This window comes from Pogoniulus pusillus, chromosome 10 (genome assembly GCF_015220805.1).
Source record: "Pogoniulus pusillus isolate bPogPus1 chromosome 10, bPogPus1.pri, whole genome shotgun sequence".
In the NCBI taxonomy this organism is placed as follows: Eukaryota; Metazoa; Chordata; class Aves; order Piciformes; family Lybiidae; genus Pogoniulus; species Pogoniulus pusillus.
In genome coordinates, this window is record NC_087273.1 from 35,932,324 (window position 1) to 35,953,368 (window position 21,045).

General features: G+C 44.7%; 1 protein-coding gene across 2 annotated transcripts in view; it reads left to right on the plus strand.

Moving 5' to 3' along the window:
* The window catches only part of GNAL (G protein subunit alpha L), a 247,645-nt gene that overhangs the window by 78,425 nt on the left and 148,175 nt on the right, over positions 1 to 21,045 (plus strand). Inside the window, exons 1-4 of one of the 2 annotated variants that reach the window (XM_064150236.1) lie at positions 11,930 to 12,479; positions 12,817 to 12,889; positions 13,791 to 13,845; positions 14,031 to 14,150. In XM_064150236.1, coding sequence (XP_064006306.1) covers positions 12,341 to 12,479; positions 12,817 to 12,889; positions 13,791 to 13,845; positions 14,031 to 14,150 — 387 coding nt within the window. In that variant the 5' untranslated portion in view covers positions 11,930 to 12,340. Of the gene's footprint in view, positions 1 to 11,929; positions 12,480 to 12,816; positions 12,890 to 13,790; positions 13,846 to 14,030; positions 14,151 to 21,045 lie in introns of those variants that run through there. The other variant, XM_064150235.1, reaches the window with a different exon arrangement.

Below are 21,045 nucleotides of genomic sequence, written 5' to 3' on the forward strand. Positions count from 1 at the left end.
TTAAAGGCCTCTGAGTGGTTTAGGGTAGGTAGATTGATTAGCCAGGGAAGTGTTGCTGTAAGATGCTCAACAGTCTGAGCAGTTCTAAGCTTTGTGATAGTCTCCCTTGGTGCAGTGTCTGAACAGGTGCATCAGCTGAGACTGCTGAACTGGACTGCTTTTGCATTTCATAGAGTCATAGAACAGGCCTCCAGATTATCAAGTCCAACAGTTAACCCAGTACTGCCAAGTCCACCACTGAACCACATCTCTCATCTACCTGGTTTTATACTATGTCCAGGGATGATAATTACACCACTTCAATGTACAATTTGTACTGTTGCTAACCTCAAACACTGCTCTGATAGTCATAGAATTATAGAATGGCTTAGTTCAGAAGGGATCTTAGAGGTCATCTACTCCAACCTCACTGCCATGGGCAGGGATGCCTCTCAACTAGACTCAGCTGTTCAAGGCCTCATCCAACCTAGCCTTGAACATGGCCAGGGAGGAGGCAGCCACAACCTCTCTAAGCAGTCTATTTCAGTGTCCAGTCACCCTCGTACTGAAGAGCTTCTTCCTAAGATCCAGTCTGAACCTACTCTCCCTCAACTTCAAACCATTCCCTCTTGTCCTGTTGCTAGAGACACTTATGTAAAGTTCCTTTCCAGCCTTCCTGTAGGATCCTTTCAGCTACCAGAATGCATCTGCAAGGTCTGCCTGAAGCTTTCTCTTCTCTAGGCTGAACAACTCCAGCTCTTTCAGCCTATCCTCATAGCAGAGGTGTTGCAGCCCTTAGATCATCATTGTGACCCTCCTCTGGCACAGCTGTTGTCCAAATCATGCAGTGCAAAGGTCTAAAACCTTGAGGAGGTTGCAAGGTGCTAAGCTAGAGTGATTCTCCTGAAAACAGCCATCCCCAAAGACCCCTGCTATGCGCCAGCAACTGTGCAGATAGGTGTGGAAACAGGACACCAGTGCTGATCTAGCTGAAAGTTTACAACCAGAGAGAGGTTGACATATTTTAGGAAGTTTTCTCACACTATGCACTTTTATTTTTCTTTAGCAAGTGTGTGAGGAAACAGCAATTCCTCAGTAACTTTATTATTCAGTGACCTGTCCCAAAACGGCTGCAAGTTCTCTGAACTTCTCAGCCTTTCCCCTTTTCCTTACATGCACGCCCCAATGTTTTTCTCACCATCTATTGCAAGTCTAATGGTCCTGTTTGTGACATTTCATCCACAGTCTCAATCCTCAGGATAAATTAATCAAGTCCTTGAATGATAAATTAAGCAAATGTTTCAATTAGATGTCCCTGCTCAGTGCAGGGGGCCTGGACTAGAAGGCTTTTAATGGTCCCTTCCAATCCAAAGCATTCAGTATGGTGGTGAATGGAGTTAAATCCAGTTGGTGGCTGACCACAAGTGGTGTTTCCCAAAACTCAGTAGTGGGGCCAGTTCTGTTTGGTATCTTTATCAGGGATCTGGATGAGGGAATGGAGGGCAGCCACAGTAAGTTTGCGGATAGCACTAAGTTGGTCAGGAGTGTCAATCTCCTTGAGGGTAGGAAGGCTCTAGAGAGGGACTTGGACAGGCTGGATCAATCTGCTGAGCCCAACTGTAGGAGGTTCAATAAGGCCAAGTGTCAGGTCTTGCACCTGGGTCACAACAACCAGGTGAACACTCTAGGCTTGGGGCAGAGTGGCTGGAAAGCTGCCCAGTAGGGAATGACCTGTGGGTGTTGGTCAACAGCCAGCTGGACATGAGCCAGCGTGTACCCAGCTGGCCAAGAAGGCAAAGAGCATCCTGGCCTATATCAGCAATAGTGTGGCCAGCAGGACCAGGGAATTGGTTACACTGCTGTACTCAGCACTGGGGATGCCATACCTTGAGTACTGGGTTCAGTTTTGGGGCCATCAGTACAAGAAGGACATTGAGATGCTGGAGCAAGTCTAGAGAAATGAAACAAAGCTATGAAGGGTCTGGAGAACAGATCTTATCAGGAATGGCTGAGGGGGCTGGAGTTGTTTAACTTAGGGAAGAGGAGGCTGAAGGGAGACCTCACTCTCTACAACTCCTTGAAAGGAGGTTGTAGCAAGGTGGTTATTGGTCTGTTCTCCCAGCTAACAAGTGATAGGACAAGGGGAAAGGGCCTCAAGTTGCACCAAGGGAGGCTTAGGTTGGCTGTTAGAAGAAACTTCTTCACTGAAAGGTTTCTCAAACACTGGAACAGACTCTCCAAGGAGGTGGTTGAATCCCCATCGCTGGAGGTGTTTAAACAACACAGAGATGTGGTGCTGAGGGACATGGTTTAACACCAGACTTGGTACAGTTAGTGAATGGTTAGATTTGATGATCTTAAAGGTCTTTTCCAACCACAGCAGTTCTATGGTTCTATAAAATATTTGCTCCATAGAATCTAACAGGTTATGCAAACAGACAGGTTGGTGCTGGAAAAAAAAAAACACAACCCAACACTTCTGCTTTTTAGTTGCAATAGGATGATTAAAATCATATGTTTGAATTTCATTGACTCATGCTTTAAAGGGTCTGTCAGAATAATGTCATTTTGAGACTAGCAAGGGATAGAATAAGTCAGTAAGATAATAGAGGAAAAATACTAATGTTAAGTAAACTTATTTCTCAGGAAATGGTCATACTGTGTTTGATGTTGGTTTTCCCCTCTCCCTTACAGGCATGCAGACTAAATAGTCATCTAGGTACATAATCTACCTGCTCAGTCTTCATATCTCCTGCTTTATCTGTCTTGAGAAATAAATACATTCATGTCATGACAGAAAAGTTTAATTGCAACATAAACCTGGCTTTGGAAAAGACTCCATGGATCAACAAATCATGGCTCTTTTCAGTTATGAGCAAACATGTGATAGTTCTTCAGCCTACTAGATAGATCATCTGCCTACAACTACCTGAAGGGAGGCTGTAGCCAGGTGGGGTTGGTCTCTTCTGCCAGGCAACCAGCAACAGAACGGGGAGACACAGTCTCAAGTTGTGCCAGGGGAGGCCTGGGCTGGATGTTAGGAGGAAGTTGTTGGCAGAGAGAGTGATTGGCATTGGAATGGGCTGCCAAGGAAGTAATGGAATTGCTGTCCCTGGAGGTATTGAAGAAAAGCCTGGATGAGGCACTTAGTGCCATGGTGTAGTTGATTGGACAGGGCTGGGTGCTAGGTTGGACTGGATGATCTTGGAGGTCTCTTCCAGCCTGCTTGATTCTATGAGTCTATGATTCTATCTGCTTTGCACACAAACACCACACAAACAGAATTACAGAATCCTGGAATGATAGGGGTTGGAAGGGACCTCCACAGATCATCTAGTCCAGCCTCTTTATCAAAGCAGTATCCCCTAGGGCAGGACACACAGGAAGACATCCAGGCAGGTTTGGAAAGTCTCCAGAGGAGGAGACTCCACAACCTCTCTGAGCACCCTGGCCAGTGCTCTGTCACCCTCAGAGTGAAGAAGCTTCTCCTCATGTTGAGGTGGAACTTCCTGTATTCCAGCTTGTGCCTGTTGTTCTTTGTCCTATCACTGGGCACTACCAAAAAGAGGCTGGCATCTTCATCTTGACACTCACCCATCAGGTATTTACAGACATTAATAAGGTCCCCTCTCAGCCTTCTCTTGTCAAGTCTAAGTAGCCCCACATCTCTCAGTCTTTCTTCACAGCAGAGATGTTAATCATCCCTGTAGCTCTCTGCTGGTCTCTCTCCAGTAGATCCCTGATGCTTTTAAACTGGAGCACACAAAACTGGACACAGTATTCCGGGTGTGGGCTCACCTACAGGAGACTTAAGGTCTCACTACAAAAGGCCAATCTGAACATGACTCAACAAGTATTTGTTACAAGCAGATGTATAGATTAAGAGAAGATAGATGGATGAGGAGAAAACCACCATGTGGTTGGTTATCCAAGAAGCTTTGATGCTTTATCTGGATTTGCTAGTCCAGACTTCTGCAGTCAAGCAAGAGCTGCCTTTCTGGAATACTATTGACATAAATCATGGCATGAGTGTGTGAAGCTACACACATCTTGGTAATGTGATTTCCTGAAGCCAAGTTTTACTGATTCCTCTTGTGTGTAGTTACACATTGGAATCCTTCAGCAGGCTTAGGAAACAAACTTACTTGCCGTGACTTTAGCGGTGCTTCTGGGAATTGGAATTGCATTCATTGCCACTCACTGACTGCGGTTATGGAATTCCTTGATTCTCATTGAGGTATTCCTATGCAAGGTAGTGTTTATTTGTAAAAACTTGACATTGAGGGTCCTTATTGACCATTGCTGCAGGCACTCAGAAGAGTTAGAGTTTAACTTTTGAGTCTGAGTGCTGAAAATCAACCATTTGCTGGGCTAGCTAAAACTTTGTTTCTCAAGGAGGAGTTAACAGTGGGAAAACTGAAGAATATCTCTGCATATATATGAAGGCAGAGAGGTGATATGAGCACAAGTAAATCATGGAGCAGATGTGTTTGTGGTGAGTGCAGAGACAACCTAGCTCAGCAGAACGTTGTCTGATGAATAGGGCTGGAGGCAGGCATGCTGTGACTGCGTATGCCTCGGAGTTATAGCGGAGCTTAAGGCACAGCTCACATATGTTTGGTGTCTCACGAGGTTTCCTTTCCCAGCTTTTCATTCTGTCCAGATAAGGAGATTGTGGGCATCTATTACTAAATGCAGAATTCCGTGTTACATCCAAATCCCATCATAAAGTGCAGATAAATGGTTTGGCTTTGCTGTTTCAGCTGCACAAGATCACAGAATCATAGAATTGTTTAGGTTGGAAAAGAGCTTTAAGATCATCAAGTCCAACCATTAACCCAGCACTGCCAGGTCACCACTAAACTATGTCCCTCAGCACCACATCTGCATGGCTTTTCAATCCCTCCAAGATGTTGGTCAGTATGTTGCAGAGAATTCACAACATATGACCTGTGTTGATTTCTGCCTCTGACTCTCCTATTCTTTCAGGTAGCAACTCCCATCTATAATTCTGGCTGACTCCTTATTTCTTGATCAGTTCACTTCTAAATCAGGATGACAGCTGAATGTTTCACCTAGCTTTATTTAAATCTGTTTAATTGGGAGAACTCTCCCAAATGATTAGAGCTAATTTTCCATTACTGCTTTGTTTATTCACTTTAAGAGGGCAAGGAATGGGTGCCCTAGGATTGCCCAACCAAGTGAAACTCCCCATAACTGGGGACGCTGTCAGAAAAGTGCCTCCTGTTTTGCTAACATTCTAACATATCACATAACAAAGCCTCCTAAGCTCATCAAAGGAGTGGTTGCCCTGTTGCTTACTGCAAAAGGGATGTTTGTCACTTTGTTTAATGCTGTTATTTGATTGTAATATCCCAGAATATTTAAACCACAGGAGGTTACTTAGTCTTTTAAATGTTAGTGTGACCTTGATGCATTGATGTTAGTTTCAATGAGCAACTCCTGCCTGTGGTACTGAGAGATGCATGGATGGATGGATGGATGGATGGATGTACAATGAATGTTCCAGCATGAGTCTCTCTTCATAGGAAGGGATATCTGATCAGGAAGGACAAGTAACAAGCACATGAATTGTCTCACCAGTAAGCATCTAAATGGAAACCATGAGCTGTTTGGGATATTCCAAGCAGAAATTCCATTTGAACATGGATGAGGAATAACTAGCTGGAATGAAAGGGGATCCTCTTTACAGAATCACAGAATTAACCAGGTTGGAAAAGACCTCTAGAATCATTGAGTCCAACCTATCACCTACCCCTTGTAATTAACTAAAGCATGGCACTAACTCCCTCATCCAGTCTTCTTTTAAACACCTCCAGGGATGGTGACTCCACCACCTCCCCAGGCAGCCCATTCCAATGGGCAATTACTCTTTCCCTGAAGAATTTCTTCCTAATGTGCAGCCTAAACCTGTCCTGGCACAGTTTGAGTCTGTGTCCTCTTGTTCTTTAGCACAATCATGCTGTAAATCTGCTTTTCACCTGATGCTTTTTCACACAGGCTTCTTGGAGCTAATCCTTCCCATCACAACTGCTTTCTGAGGGCAAAAGGCTATTGTCACTTCTGCAGGCTGATCTCTTCAAACCCCATTACCTTCAGTCTTCTACCTCATCACTTTACCTCCTTTCTCCCCTTTGCTGCTTACCTGTGTCTCACAGGGATGAGATGAGTTGTGGTTTGTGAGGGATGAGCAGGCAAGGGCTAAGTTGTTTTGTCAGGTGAGTTACATGGTGACAGCTGCCAAGGGAAGGAGTATGGCATGGGAATGGGGACAGCAAACTGGGTCAGGGAGCAAGGGAACTACTCTGAGCATTGCTGTGCTCCTTAGCATTGCCTGACCCTCTCCTGCATCAGTGAGTTTGTCCTTCATCCAGAGAGGTGAAGTCAATTTGGGCTCAGATCCACAGTTACTGAGGAAATACACACCTCACCTTCTCTGGAATCTTTGCCATCCTGCTTCTTAAAACAGAAGAGCTCCTCTCGAAATTCTCTTAATTACTTTTTTGAGGTCATGGGTTTAAACAAAAGGTGAGATTTTTAGCATGACATTCACTTCTCTGCAAAGCATGAGCTGTGTGTTTTTGAGACCCTTAGTCAGTATTTTGAGTGCAGTCAGAGCAATTTTCTTTTGTTCCTGGTTTATGTCTCTTATAAACATCCAAATGTCGCCTTCCAGAGAGCGTGTACATTTTTGTTAGTATTTGCCATCTACAGGGTGACAAACCTACCAAGAGTTTGTTACCAGAAAGAATTATTTTCCTTTAATCCATATGCAAATACCTCTTTATTTTTCTCCTTTCAGAACATGGTTTGATGATGATGTGGAATTAAAAAAAAAAAAGGAGGGGAGCGGGGAGGGAGGTTGGTTCCAGTGGGTTGCATATCCTGATGTGCAGTGACATGGGAGGTGATCTGCTGGAAAGCAGTCCTGGGGAGAGGGACCTGGGGGTTCTGGTGGATAACAAGTTAACCATGGCACAGCGATGTGCCCTTGTGGCCAAGAAGGCCAATGGGGTCCTGGGGTGTATTAGGAAGAGTGTGTCCAGCAGATCAAGGGAGCTTCTCCTCCCCCTCTAATCTGCCCTGGTGAGACCTCATCTTGAATACTGTGTTCAGTTTTGGGCTCCCCAGTTGAAGAGGGACAGGGATCTGCTGGAGAGGGTCCAGCAGAGGGCCACGAGGATGATTAGAGGACTGGGGGGCATGGCTTATGAGAAGAGGCTGAGAGACTTGGGACTTTTTAGTCTGGAAAAGAGAAGACTTAGAGGGGACTTGATAAATGTTTATAGGTATCTGAAGGCTGCCAGGAGGGGGGGACAGGCTCTGCTCACTGCTCCCTGTGATAGGACAAGGAGCAATGGGTGTAAATTGCAGCATAAGAGGTTCCACCTCAACACAAGGGAGAACTTCTTTACTGTAAGGGTCACAGAGCACCGGCACAGGCTTCCCAGAGAGGTTGTGGGGTCTCCTTCTCTGGAGACTTCCAAAGCCTGTCTGGATGTGTTCCTATGTGATCTGTGCTAGATAGGATTGTCCTGCTCTGGCAGGGAGTTGGACTCGATGATCTGCTTGGGTCCCTTCCAACCCCTAACATCCTGTGAGCCTGTGATCTGTGAGCCTGTGATGTGCTACATGAAGGAAGGAGATGCAGGTCAGGTCATCACAGTGCTACCCACCCAGTGTAGTGCCCACACTTGAGAGCAGTGTCAGCAAAGAGTCCAAAGCCCCCTGTGAAAGCTGAGGCAGGCAGAATGGCAAGCAGGAAGAATCTCTTGTCCAAAGCTTTTGTTTACATCCGTCTTTCCATTTGCTCTGTTTTTGAGAAGCAAAGCCACACCAGAAGCTGTGTGAAGGGAAGATGGGCTGCAAAGGCTCCCCAGGGTTTCTGTGGAGGAACTTTCTCTGCTTCACCTCGTGTTTGCAAGAAAAAGCTCTGTGTAAATCCTGATCTGGATTAGAGGGGCAACCTGGTCTCTAGAGCTGTCCTTTTAGGGGCTCCCTATTAATTCTCCCTGGGGTTTTGTCTCTAACTCACTCAGAGTGGGCACAAGAAACAAGACTGTGACTTTGTGGCAGGGGTGGCCACCCAGTATGGCTGCTTCCTTGAACTTAGCTTCATCTGGGCCGTCAAGTCTCCTCCACTGAAGAAGGCAAACATGGCTTCAAGCAAGCAAGCTCCTCAGTATTCAGCCTGAGGCTCACAAACAATGCAGCCTGAGGTGGGAAGCACAAAGGAAAGCAGGAAATAAAGGTGTCTCCGGTTTCCCTCCAGGAGGGCTTTTGCTCTGTTGCTTGGTGTCACAATGGGAGAACTCCAAGTTTGAGCACAAAGCAGAAGAAGATGAATCTTCTTTCCACACACATACCCCACCCACTGTGTATTTATATTTACAGATATGTTTGCATACATTGCCTGATCTGATGGGGCAGAACTGCATTTTCTGGAGGGTGCCACATCGGTTGCCTGGGAAAAGCAGTGGGAAGGTCTCCTTTCCCTTGCTCGGGACTCTGTTTTCCTAACCACGTATGATTGGTACTAGAGGCTGGTTGAGCAAAGCAGCGTTGCTGAAACCTTTTCTAGAGGCAGGCAGTAGGTTTATGCTGTGAGACTTGGGTTATCTATGTGCAGAAGGGACGTACGTTGGTGTGGTAGCTGTGATTTCTCTCTGGAAATAATTGCTGGGTCCAAAGAGGGTGAAGTCCTCTCTTGTGTTTATTATTGTTCCTAGGGTTTTGTGGTTTTGAATGGGTCAGGATAAGCCCTCTATTTTGGAAAAGCAAAGGCTGGGTTGGAAATATGATTGCAGCCAGAAGTTCCTTCTGGGCACAGGTTGCTTGCGCGTGTCATTTGTGAACTGTGTGATCTTTCCTCAGGAGGAAGAGACCCAAAAGGGTCATGGGGTTTTTCCAGGGGGAGAGAGGAAATGAGAAACACTTTCCCTCTTTTGGAGAAAGGTAAAAGCAGGATATACCAGGATCCTGACAAACCCCATTTATTGGCACCAAGCCTTTTCAAAGCTGGGAACAAATCTGCACCAAAAATCCCAACGTTAATACATGCAGGGGGAAAAAACACCCAAAAACCAAAACTGCTGAGGAGAGGAAGGGAAGAAACAAGGCAAATTCAGCTGCTACTACTGAGTGACACTAGCCAGACTGGGGACCTAGGTCCCAAACTGAGATATTTACACAGGAAATAAATATGGCTATGTACATCTTGTGCATCATAAATTACAGATACTGAAGAACTATGACAATCCAGGCCCAGTTAGTGATTTCTAGCCAAGCCTGCTCAGTTTGGAGCCCTCATAAGGCTAGGGCAGAAAGCAAACATGACTGCTCTTCACAAAAGCTGTTTGTGGTGTATCCCATAATGATAGCCTTCAAAATCAGCAGTCACCCTGGATTCTGCTTCCAAACCTACCTGCATCTGAGACAGTCTTCCCTTTCCAGACAGGATAATATCAATAAGAAAAAAAAATAACAGTCTGTCTTAAAAAATGCAGTTCAGTTAATGCTTACAAATGTGTATTTCAGCCTGGCTCATCCTGTCAGTTTTTATCTGTAGTGTGTGTGTCTGTCCCACCCCGGCACCTGTGTGAGAAGGAAAATAAAACTGTTTCCAGAGTCTAGATCAAGCAATACCAAAACCCCTCAGGTATCTGGCAGCTGAATTCAGTAGCGTCCTGAAAACACCATGTACCCAGCTGCAGGTGGAGCAGTGCCTGTTTCTTTTCTTTCTGCTGCCCTTTTGAGGGGTTGGACTAGATGACCTTCAGAGGTCCAACCTAGACCATTCTGTGATTCTGCGCTGCACATTCCTGTGGTGTGCAATGTAGACATCGTCAGTTCCTTTTCCTTGGTCCAGCATTTCCCACCTGAGTGACAGAGCACTTAAAAAAAGCTAAACTCTAGTTTCTTTTTGCCATGCATCTCAAGACTTTCTAGATAAAAATGGTATTTTGCTTGAAGTTAACGGCAGCCTCTCTGGTTTTAGTCAGGACTAGGATTTCACACACACATGTAGCTATCAAAGTACTAATTTTGCAGTAATTGAAACATAGAATCAGTCAGGGTTGGAAGGGACCACAAGGATCATCTAGTTCCTGGAAAGGACCACATGGATCATCTAGTTCCAACCTCCCTGCCATGGGCAGGGACACCCTACCCTAGATCAGGCTGCACACAGCCTCATCCAGCCTGGCCTTAAACACCTCCAGGGTTGGGGCCTCAGCCACCTCCCTGGGCAACCCATTCCAGGCTCTCACCACTCTCCTGGTGAAGAACTTGGTCTTCAGAAGACTGGAGGAATAATAATAGCTGGAGATAAAGGTTGAAAGTATTTTTGAACTTAAGAGATGTTGTGTCCATGCTTTAGTGCTTTTGTGCCTCAGTGAACTGCGGATCACACTTGAGTAGTGCAGGTGGTTTCTACTCGAGCTACGCCAGGGGAAATTTAGGCTCGAGGTGAGGAGAGAGTCATTGGACACTGGAATGGGCTGCCTGGGGAGGTGGTGGAGTCGCCGTCCCTGGAGCTGTTCAAGGCAGGATTGGACGTGGCACTTGGTGCCATGGTGTGGCCTTGAGCTCTGTGGCAAAGGGTTGGACTTGATGCTCTATGAGGTCTCTTCCAACCTCGGTGATACTGTGACACTAGGAAGAGCAAGCTGCTTTTGTATGGAGGTACCAGTTTGCAAGGCAGGTTTGAAACAAGAGGGGATGTCTGTAATGCTGTCTAGTTTGGTGGCTCATTTCAGCACCTAAAACGGAGGTAAGTGAAGGAGCAAACACGGCTTCTTGTTAAGGTTTGTGTTGGTATTAGCATGTATAGTCTCACGTTTGCATTCGAGCTTATTGACAGCTGTTGGGACTGCTTTGTTTTCTTGTTCAGGTTGATATGGTTTGGAATACCCCAAGGTAAAAACAACCACCCTTGTTCTGCCGGGGCAACCTGTGGCATGGCACACTCTGTTTCTTGGCAGGCCAGTGCGTGGTGCTTGTGCATTGTGTGTGGCTTAGAGAGGTGTTCAGCTTGGAGAAGAGAAGGCTCCGGGGAGACCTCATTTCAGCACTTAGAAGGGTCAGCAAGCGAGACGGAGACAGACTTTTCAGCAGGGCCTACTGTGACAAGTTTTAATCTGAGGAGGGGAGAATTAGGCCAGGAAAAAAGAACAGACATTTTTTTTATCCTAATGAGGGTAGTGAAACCCTGGCCCAGGTCACCCAGAGAGGGCATAGGTGCCCCATCCCTGGAACCATTCCAGCTCGGGCTGGATGGGGCTCCGAGCAAGCTGCTGTGGTTGAAGATGTCCCTGCTCACTGCAGAGGGGTTGGACTAGACGCCCTTTACAGGTCCCTTCCAAGCCAAAGCAGCCTGTGACCCCACCTATGCCCGTCCGAGCGTGGGCCATGTGCCCTCTCACAAGGCTGTCTGCCCACCCTGGTGGCACTGGCACGTCACCCTGAGGTGCCTGAGGTGGGCAGCCATCACCTGTGGCAGCCTGGCATGCCAGACCCAAGGGTGGCTCTCCCACTCCCATCGAGGAACACGGGAACAGATGAGGAAACCTCTCCTGGGTCCCCTTCCCCCGCCCCAGGGCCACAGGCCGCGGGGCCGGGCCGGTAGGTGGGCGGGGGGCTGGCGGCTGGGCCCAGAGGCCGCAGGTCCCGCCGAGGCGGTGCCGGATGCAGGCTCTGGCGGCAGCAGGCGGCGCGGAGGCCGAGGGGCGGCCGGGGGCGGCGGGGGCCGGCCGGGGGCGGCGGGAGGCTCGGGCCCCGCGGAGCCGCCTGGCCGCGGCCCCGCAGGATCCAGGTAGCTCGGGTCCGGCTTTTACCTTTCTCCTTCGGCAACCCTGCGCGTAGGGCTGGTGGCTGGGCTGTTTCCTGGTCTCGCAGAAAGAGGCAGTGCTGAGTTAGGAAGACAAAAATAGACCTTTACAGAGAAATATAGGGATTGTGTGCGCGGTGGGGAGGGAGAGCGGCACCCGGCTGGTTTCCAGGAGCAGCTCTGTTCTCCCTCTCCTTGCATGTTAGGCGTTTTTGCACAGATTTCTGCCCCCCCCTTACCCCGTCCCCGCCGGGGCACGGCTACCTCCGCCGCCTGCTCTCCGCATCTCTTCGGGGGAGCGAGCGAAGCAAGTCGGCTGCGATCAGAGAGCGGCTAGAGACCATTTTCTGTGAGCCAGCCGGGGGGGAAGAGGAGAAGAGGAACCGTCGCAGAGACACACGGATATACAGATTAGCCTTCTGCCTCCCCCCCTGCCCCCCACGCCCCTTCCTCCCTCCTGTAAATACTCAGTCTGTGAGGACAGCGCTTTGACATCCCTCCTGAGCGGCGGCTATGGGGTGTTTGGGCAACAGCAAAACGGAGGATCAGCGTATCGATGAGAAAGCGCAGCGAGAAGCCAACAAAAAGATAGAGAAGCAGTTGCAGAAAGAGAGGCTGGCTTATAAAGCGACACACCGCTTGCTGCTGCTGGGTAAGGAGGAAGAGGGCAAAGGGATAGGAGGGGGGCGCAAAGGGGAGAGGAGGCTGAGGAGGGGGCATCGGCCCCAGCCCGCCGGGGCGGCAGAGGAGAGGGGAGAGAGAGGTTGTGTGAGCCTTAGGTGTGGAAAATGTAGGCTGTTGTCTTGAGCAGTATGCGAGACGTGCCCAGATCGTGCTCCGCGCCTGAGCCACATGGATTCATAGGGACAGCAATGCTGCCGGAGGTGGGAGATGCTGTCGCGTCCCCCCAGCAAAACCAAACCCACCCCAAACCCCCAGCCTGAACCGCGTTATCACAACGTTCTCCCTTTTCCTTCTTTCTCTTTTAGGGGCTGGTGAGTCAGGAAAAAGCACTATTGTGAAACAAATGCGAATCCTACATGTCAATGGATTTAATTCAGAGTAAGAATTGCTGCCACTTTGTGACTTGTTTTTCGTTAAATGTTGGGAACAGGTTACCACACAGCAGGCTAGGGAATTCCTCCTCTCATCCTCTGTGTTTTGGTGGCTTGACACTGCGTTTTTTTTTTGGGGGGGGGGGGGGGGGGGGAAGGGGGGGGGGAAAGGGAGGACGAATAAGGAAATTACTGCCATTGTATATTTGCATTTTCTCCTTCTGGCCCCTTTACTGTATTTTACACTGTTGCTACTGCAGCGCTTGACAGGCCCCTGTGTAGCAACAACATGGCGACTACTTTTTACATAGAGGCAAATAACCAAATCTTGCATCTGCCTGCAACAGAAAAATACATGTCAGGTCCTATTCAGGATGACAGTGGCTGCTGTTTTTCCGGTATTGGGGGTAGTGTAAAACTGAAACTAATTCTGCATGTTTGTCAGAAATCATTCTGTTTTCTGAGGCTGCATCTTTTTCTCTCTGAAGAACTCTTTGCCCAGAAATTCTTACTAATCCATAGCTTTAATGTGAGAGATCTGCTGGACTTCGACTACGTGTCGTTAATTTAGAGCATGTTTACGGCATGCTGTGGAAATGAGAATGACTTCCAGTTCCATCAGCTTTGCAGATGTGGCTATGATTGCCTGTTTAAAAAAAACCAAAACCTAAAACATTATCAGGGATGAAAGTGCATCACTCCTGGTGCTATGCAAGAAGAGGGATAAGGGGGAAAATACATTTTGTCTTGCTGTCCTTTCCAGTTAGTGTGTTGTAATGATTGAAGAGCAGATAAACAAGCGATCAGTGAAAAGAAGAAGAATAATTAAAAGAAAAAGGTGAAATGCAATAGACTGAACTGCTTTGGAGGAAAGAAATGAAAGTGTCAATGTTTCTGTTTTAATGCAGAGAAAAGAAACAGAAAATACTGGACATTCGGAAAAACGTTAAAGATGCGATCGTGGTAAGCACACACTTTATATACTGCTCTTCAATGCTTGGGTATGCTGGAAATGATGTGGGTTGTGCTCTCCCAGACTGTGCTGAGAGAAATCCCATTTTGCTGATCAGATTGGATTATCTTCTATTGATCCCCTCTCCTAGATTTATCTAGCTTAATGTGTTTGGTTTTGTTTTATCCCGTTCCAGACTATAGTTTCAGCTATGAGCACTTTAATACCCCCGGTTCCATTGGCCAACCCAGAAAACCAATTTCGAATGGACTACATCAAGAGTATAGCTCCTCTTTCTGACTTTGACTATACACAGGTAAGAGGAAAAACCACTGATTTATTCTGCTTCAGCATTGCTTCGATTTACCAAAACGCTGGGGTCTTTGTTGTGCAGAAGATATGGTTGGGGGGAGAGCTCATGCCAGTGTCACCACTTGGGTGAACTTTCTTCCCTGGTTCTGGTGGTTGCACCGGTTTTAGTGGTGCCAGGTTTTGTTGCTGATGATTTATTTGCTCTTGTGTGTAAGTGCTGTTTCTGCATTTGGTTGTGCTCCTCAACAGTTCTGCTGTGATCATAGGTTCTGGCACATCAGATGAGACTTTGTTGAAAGCTGTTTTCCTATGTGGAATTGGGTGCAGGGTGACAGTCTGAGGAGTTACAGTCCCCCTACAGAAAAGCATTCTAAAAAGGAATGAAAGTTTAGAGTGGCCCAAGTGTTGTTTTCCGTACTTATGTCCCTCCCAAGTGGAAACTTGTGTAGCTGGTGGTTTAGTGATTTGCTACCTTATCTCTTTATTGTAGTTGGCACGAACGAGGGTTTAGCTCTATGTCAATGTTGCAGTGTTTTGATACGGACTCATTAGGAAATGAAGGATTTCTGTATAGAGGCTGCTCTTTTGTAGCTAAATGAGAAATACCTTGCATAGGCATCTGATGCTTGATGATTTTTATAGTTTAATGTTGCTCTTTATAGCCACGTGCACAGAATGTTGTATGCCCTATGCCTGACATAAAGCAAAGTGCTTAGACCTTCTCAATGTTCTAAGGAATTCTATTTTTGCTAGTACCACAATTTCAGATTTGCTTTAAAATGATGTTGAAAGAAATTTGCTATGGATTGAGGGGGGGCAAAAGTATCTTCATTCATTGGCTAAATGATTGTAAGCTGTTGATGCTATCAATACTGCCAAAGAAGCCATTTACAATAGAGTGTCTTTAGGTTATTATAGCTCCAGGGTGGAAGGGGGAGAAGGGGAAGAGTCGTTTCTTTATTATATGACTCATATTCTCTGGTGTGTGGTTTTTGCCTCTGGTAAACCTACAACTTTGAAGGCTGGAGATAAAGCAAAAATATCAGACATCTTGTACAGTTAGGATTTAACACTGAATGCAGATGTTAAGAAAACGACTGCAAGGTACACCCACATATTGCATAATTGCTCAGTTGGTAGATGTGAGTTAGTGAAAATGAGAAGCTCTTTTTAGAACTGGAATGCCAGTTTGACATGGAATATTTGTCTTAGACAGGTATTGCTGTGCTGAGCCATTTGTGGCTCATTTTATGTGGGGATTTTTAAACCTGAATTTTGACCTTTATATGATTGGGCAACATAAGTGGTGACATGTCCTTTGCCATGCTCTGTAGTGCTTTTTTTTGAGGTTCTGGGATAAAAGGTGGATTTTTCATAGGGCTGGAGATATTTTTTTGCTTTCATTGCTTGCAAAATGTCTGTTTTTTCACAGAAGCTGACTATATCTAGTCAAATTTGCCTCACTGCTTGATATTTTATAGAGGTAGAAGCTTATTGGAGGGGAAAGGAGTAGGACCCAGTGGACTATGAAAGAAGTAATGACTCATTTGAAATCTCCATTCAAAGTCCATTTTGGTTTATACTGGAAAAAGAAATGAATAACTTTTTTAATTAAATAGGATTTTTGAAAATGCCATCACAATATTTGAAATCCTGTCCAATTATAGTTCTAATTAAAAGAACAAAACCCAAGTTGTTACAAGCTAAAAAAATCCCCCCCAAAAAAAGAAGAAGAAGAGAGAACTCTGATGATGGTTTAGAAGTAAATACTTGATGGGTCAATTCCATCTTTTCCCTCCTGTTTTCTTCTCAGTTCATAGGTTTAATGTTTACAGAATGGGTAGTTTTGGGTAGATTTTTTTTTTTTTTTAAAAGATTTTGGTGGTTTAGTATTTTATTTATCTCCATGGAGATATGTGAGCAAGATAGATTTTAAAAAGAGGAAGAATCACAGGCTCACAGCATGTTAGGGGTTGGAAGGGACCCAAGGAGATCACTGAGTCCAACCCCCCTACCAGTCGCCGTGCCTGGGGCTGTTGAAGGCAGGATTGGACGTGGCACTTGGTGCCATGGTCTAGCCTTGAGCTCTGTGGTAAAGGGTTGGACTTGGTGATCTGTGAGGTCTCTTCCAATCCTAATAGTACTGTGATACTGTGACACAGATCACAAAGGAACACATCCAGACAGGCCTTGAAAGTCTCCAGAGAAGGAGACTCCACAACCTCCCTGGGAAGCCTGTGCCAGTGCTCTGTGTTGCTTACAGTAAAGAAGTTCCCCCTCGTGTTGAGGCAGAACCTCTTTTGCTGCAATTTACACCCATTGCTCCCTGTCCTATCACAGGGAAGAAATAGAAAGAAGATTAAAAAAAAAGTTCTACTGTGCTTCTGGGCTTGACTCTGCTGCAGTTCAAGTCAGTGATAACTTAAAGTTAAATTGCATTTCCAGATGAAATAACTTTTGACCCATGTAGTATTCTTTTTCTAAGGACAAAGACAAAAACAAATATATTCAATACTTGTGGTTCTGTCATCTGTACTTAAATTCAGTTGTAAAGGGAAAGATGCTGACCGAGGTGTTGCCTCTGGGGGAAATTTTGGCAGGTTCTAAAACATGACAAAAGTTACCCTTCTTCTCTGAATGAGGGGTTTTAGCAGGAGAGATGGTAATGAGCTGTTCAAGACGTAACCCTTAGTGTTTCAAGAGGAGTTACAGGTGTGTTACCTGTTGGATGATGTTAGCCAACTCATCTTTGTGGGACAAATCAATATGCTTCAGTTGAAGGTGCATTTCAGACAGGTCAGATGCCACAGTGTGACCAACACTCATGAAGCAGCAATTTAAATGTATCTGTGACACATTGGTTGTGCTTGGATATGTGTTCTTAAATTGCATAACAATTAACTGATATGTATTTAACAGTGGAAACTGTCTTCTAAAAGCAGTGGCTCTGAAAATACTGATTTCCTGTGGGTGAAACCATGCTCCTAATTGCAATTTATGGCTGAAATTCCAAAGGCTTGAGTAAGGTTGTGTTCACATTTAGCCTCAGATACGTACTTTGGGGCTTTGTTAGGCTGATTTTATTTAATTACACAGCTCCCTACCAAACACAAGCAAAACATCTTAGTAGTGATAGAAATTCTTTTCTTTTTACAGCCTTTTCCCATTCCTGTAAGAGCATATGGAGGGGACACCCTCCCAACAATGGCCTTACTTACTTAAAAAAATATTCTTTACTTTGGTTTAGTGTCTACCTTGGTGTTGTTCCTGCTTGACACAAAACAAAATCAAGGGTTTCTTGATTTCTTCTGTAATTTTTATGTTGCCTCTCATTACTCTTGCATAAGAATGTACAATTTACACAACAAATTTCCTGGGTGACAAGTATAGTCTAATTATAAAACCCATAAGAATTAAGGCTACAGCCTTTTACAAAGCAAATAAATGTGGATAAGGCAAATGTCCAATGAGTTTTCTTCCTGTAAGTCCTGAAAGTAATCAAGAGAAATTATCACTTGATGACCGGTTTAGACATTATCTTAGCTCCATATCCCAGAGTGGAATCAATAGAAGGGCTTTAAAACTGAAATGGAAGCAGACACACAACATCAGAAGGGATTGTTAAATTCTTTCTTGGCAAAGTGTTGATTGATATTTGCTAAAATTAACAGGAATTGACCTGTGCCAGTTTTAATCCTTTATTGATGGGGATTTATTTTGTCCTGTGTGGATCAGAATGAACATATTAAGGGCATATTATGCTGGTAGCTGTGGAAAAACATGATGGATTATGTAAGCCTGTGTTTACTCAAGTTCAGTTGTCTCTATTAAAGAATTTGAATTTTGTGGGCACTACAAAGCTGCTTGGTGCATAATTCTCTTACCCTTTGTCTTCCCAACAAATATAGTGAAGTGAATTTGCTTGTCACGGTATATGTGTTGGTGCCTTCCCAACAAATATGGTGAAATGAAGTTGCCTTTCATGGTATATGTGTTGGTGTCTTCCCAACAGACATAGTGAAATGAAGTTGCCTTTCATGGTATATGTGTTGGTGTCTTCCCAACAAACATAGTTAAATGAAGTTGCCTTTCATGGTATATGTGTTGGTGCCTTCCCAACAAACATAGTGAAATGAAGTTGCTTTTCATAGTAAATGGGGTCAAGCTTATCTGACCAGTTATGTGTAGGCGTATAGCAAGCAGTCAATTAGCTACCATCAAACTATGAAGTCAAATGTTTAGCTATAGGAACCAGTTACCAGTGAATGTGAATCATTTGCTGAGTAGAGAACCTATAAACTCTTCACCCAGGTTTTGGGGAGCAAGAGGAGTTCTCAAAAGATTCCTTTTCTTGTGCAGAGAATGTTTCAGAAAGACAAAGTATTTTGTTGACCCATTATAAAAGAGTGGGTTGCTCACATGTTGTTCCAGAGTGTGAGGTTTAACAACACATTTTAGAGCTATTTTATCAATCAGGTAAGCTCTTTAATTTAACTCCTGAAAGTGGAATATTCATGTTGGCCCTGGTGGAAGAACGCTTTACATTATTCCATGGCAGGGGGATTGGAACTAAATGATCCTTGTGGTCCCTTCCAACCTTGACTGATTCTATGATTCTGGTGTGTGGTTTGCTCTAAGTCTTCAGAGATGACAGTTTGGTAATTGGTGCTTTGGTAAATTCAATTTTCCTCCAGGTTTGCTTTTTAGAAATCAGGGCTTTGTACTTGCAATGGCACAATAATGAAAAAAAAAAATTATGGTCAGAATTTGAAGTTACATAGGCCTGTTAGAAAATTAATATTAGTTGTTGTTTTTTCCTTTATTAGACTTAATATTCCAATTCAAACCAGTGTTGATTCCTGGTGATGGGTGGCTTTCAATCTGTGTGTCTCATTGTTCAGTGTAACTGATCAAGTGAAGTGTTTGGCTGGGCTGCAGAAAATCTTTATCTTGAATAAATAAAAGCTTAAAAACATGACAGATCTGCTACATACATAGTTGCATGTGTGTAGGTCGTGCAGTTAATGCTGTGACTTTAATGTCATAGAATCAACCAGATTGGAAGAGACCTCCAAGATCATCCACTCCAACCTAGCACCCAGCCCTATCCAGTCAACTAGACCATGGCACCGAGTGCCTCATTCAGTCAATATCCTATTTGACCCTGTGATGTGTACTTGATATAGCCCAAAGAAGTTACAAAGTAGCATCATCTTGCTTTTGTTTGTTTGTTTTCAAATAACAAACTGTTTCCATCTTTCTCAGAAGTGTGAAAGTATACAATGTCTGACTTGAAAATATCAAATAAAAGATGATGTTGGCAAATACGGTGAATATTGCCACTCAGATAGCTTCAGTTGATTTTTCTTGCTATCTAAATTCTTTGGGGCTTTGTTTACCATTTTGGATGGAATGATCAGCCACAAGTTGTTACAGTTACCTGTGGTTGTGATACTTGATGTTATGACCGTGCCAGGTCAACATTAACTTCCAAAACTCAGTTGGGCTTTGAAGAGTTAAGTCAGTACTTTGTGCCTTTTATGGTGTAAGATGGTAGTTCATCATTTTTTCTTACTTTGACAAGTGTAGAAAGGTTCTGGAAGGTCAGATAATGATTCAGTTGTATAGATCCAACAGCATTATTACTACCCTGAATTAATAACAGTCAGAAAACTAATGAAGATAGCTGTTGGAGAAGGACAGCTGAAAATGCTGTGTGTGCTAATACTGTTGTTGGCAACTCTTTAGTCTTCATGCAGAGGTTAACATTGTCAAGATGACTGGTATTGAAAAGTAGTGGATAGTGGGAAGAAGTGGCAATTAGGTCACATTAAATATCGTTGTTGTGCTAGCACTTGTTTTTATGCTGCACACTAACTATTAATTAGCAGCAGACACTGAAGCAGAGCTCTCCTCATGTTAAGAGCAGATTCTGCTGACACCCAGCAGTATCTTCTCTTCCCTATGAAATACCTGTTTGCATACAGATGTAGTGTAAGTGTGTCTGGTTTTCATTACATCAACAAGCCAAGTCTCTAATGGTCTGATTAGTCAGTCTTAAAGCACAAAATTGTAAACACTTCCTACATAAGATCAAGAATATGCTTTAATGTTAGTATTACTCTGGGTTTGTTCCCTGTAAGCGTTAAGGTTGCTGTTGTTGATGGATCAGTCAATCCAGTGGTGCTTTCAGAAAGAGTCAGTCATGGTAATTGTGTAGTTTCAAATATGTAAAAGCAGAACTGGGATCATACTGCAAACAAGAAAGGGCAGTTTTGGGGAAGAAGAAAGGAAAGGAATAGAAAAAGGGAAAGGGAAAGGGAAGGAAAGGAAAGGAAGTTTTCCATTACAAGGGGAGATCGAGGGACCTGGTCTCTTTGGTTTGGAGGAGACTGAAAGTTGACCTCATTCATGTTTATAAATATATAAAGGGTGAGTTCCAAGAGGATGGAGCCAGGCCCTGCTCAGTGATGCCCAGTGACAGGACAAGGGGCAATGGGTGGAAGTTGAGACATAGGAAATTCCATGGAAACGTGAAGAAAAGTTTTCACTGTGAGGGTGGCAGAACACCCTGAGACAGACTGCCCAGGGGGGTTGTGGAGTCTCCCTCTCTGGACATATTCAAGACCTGCCTGGATGTGTTCCTGTGTGATCTGGTATAGGTGATCCTGCTCTGGCAGGGGAGTTAGACTGGATGAGCTTCCAAGGTCCCTTCCAGCCCCTGACATTCTGTGATTCTGTGAAAAAGAAAAGGAAGAAAAAGAAAGAAAAGGGAAAAAAAACCCAACAATCCATAACCAAACCAACAAGCCCCAAAACTTAGCAAATAATTAATATATATAATAACAACTCTACTTTATCCATACATATGAAGTAGAATTAATTAATAATTAAATCTT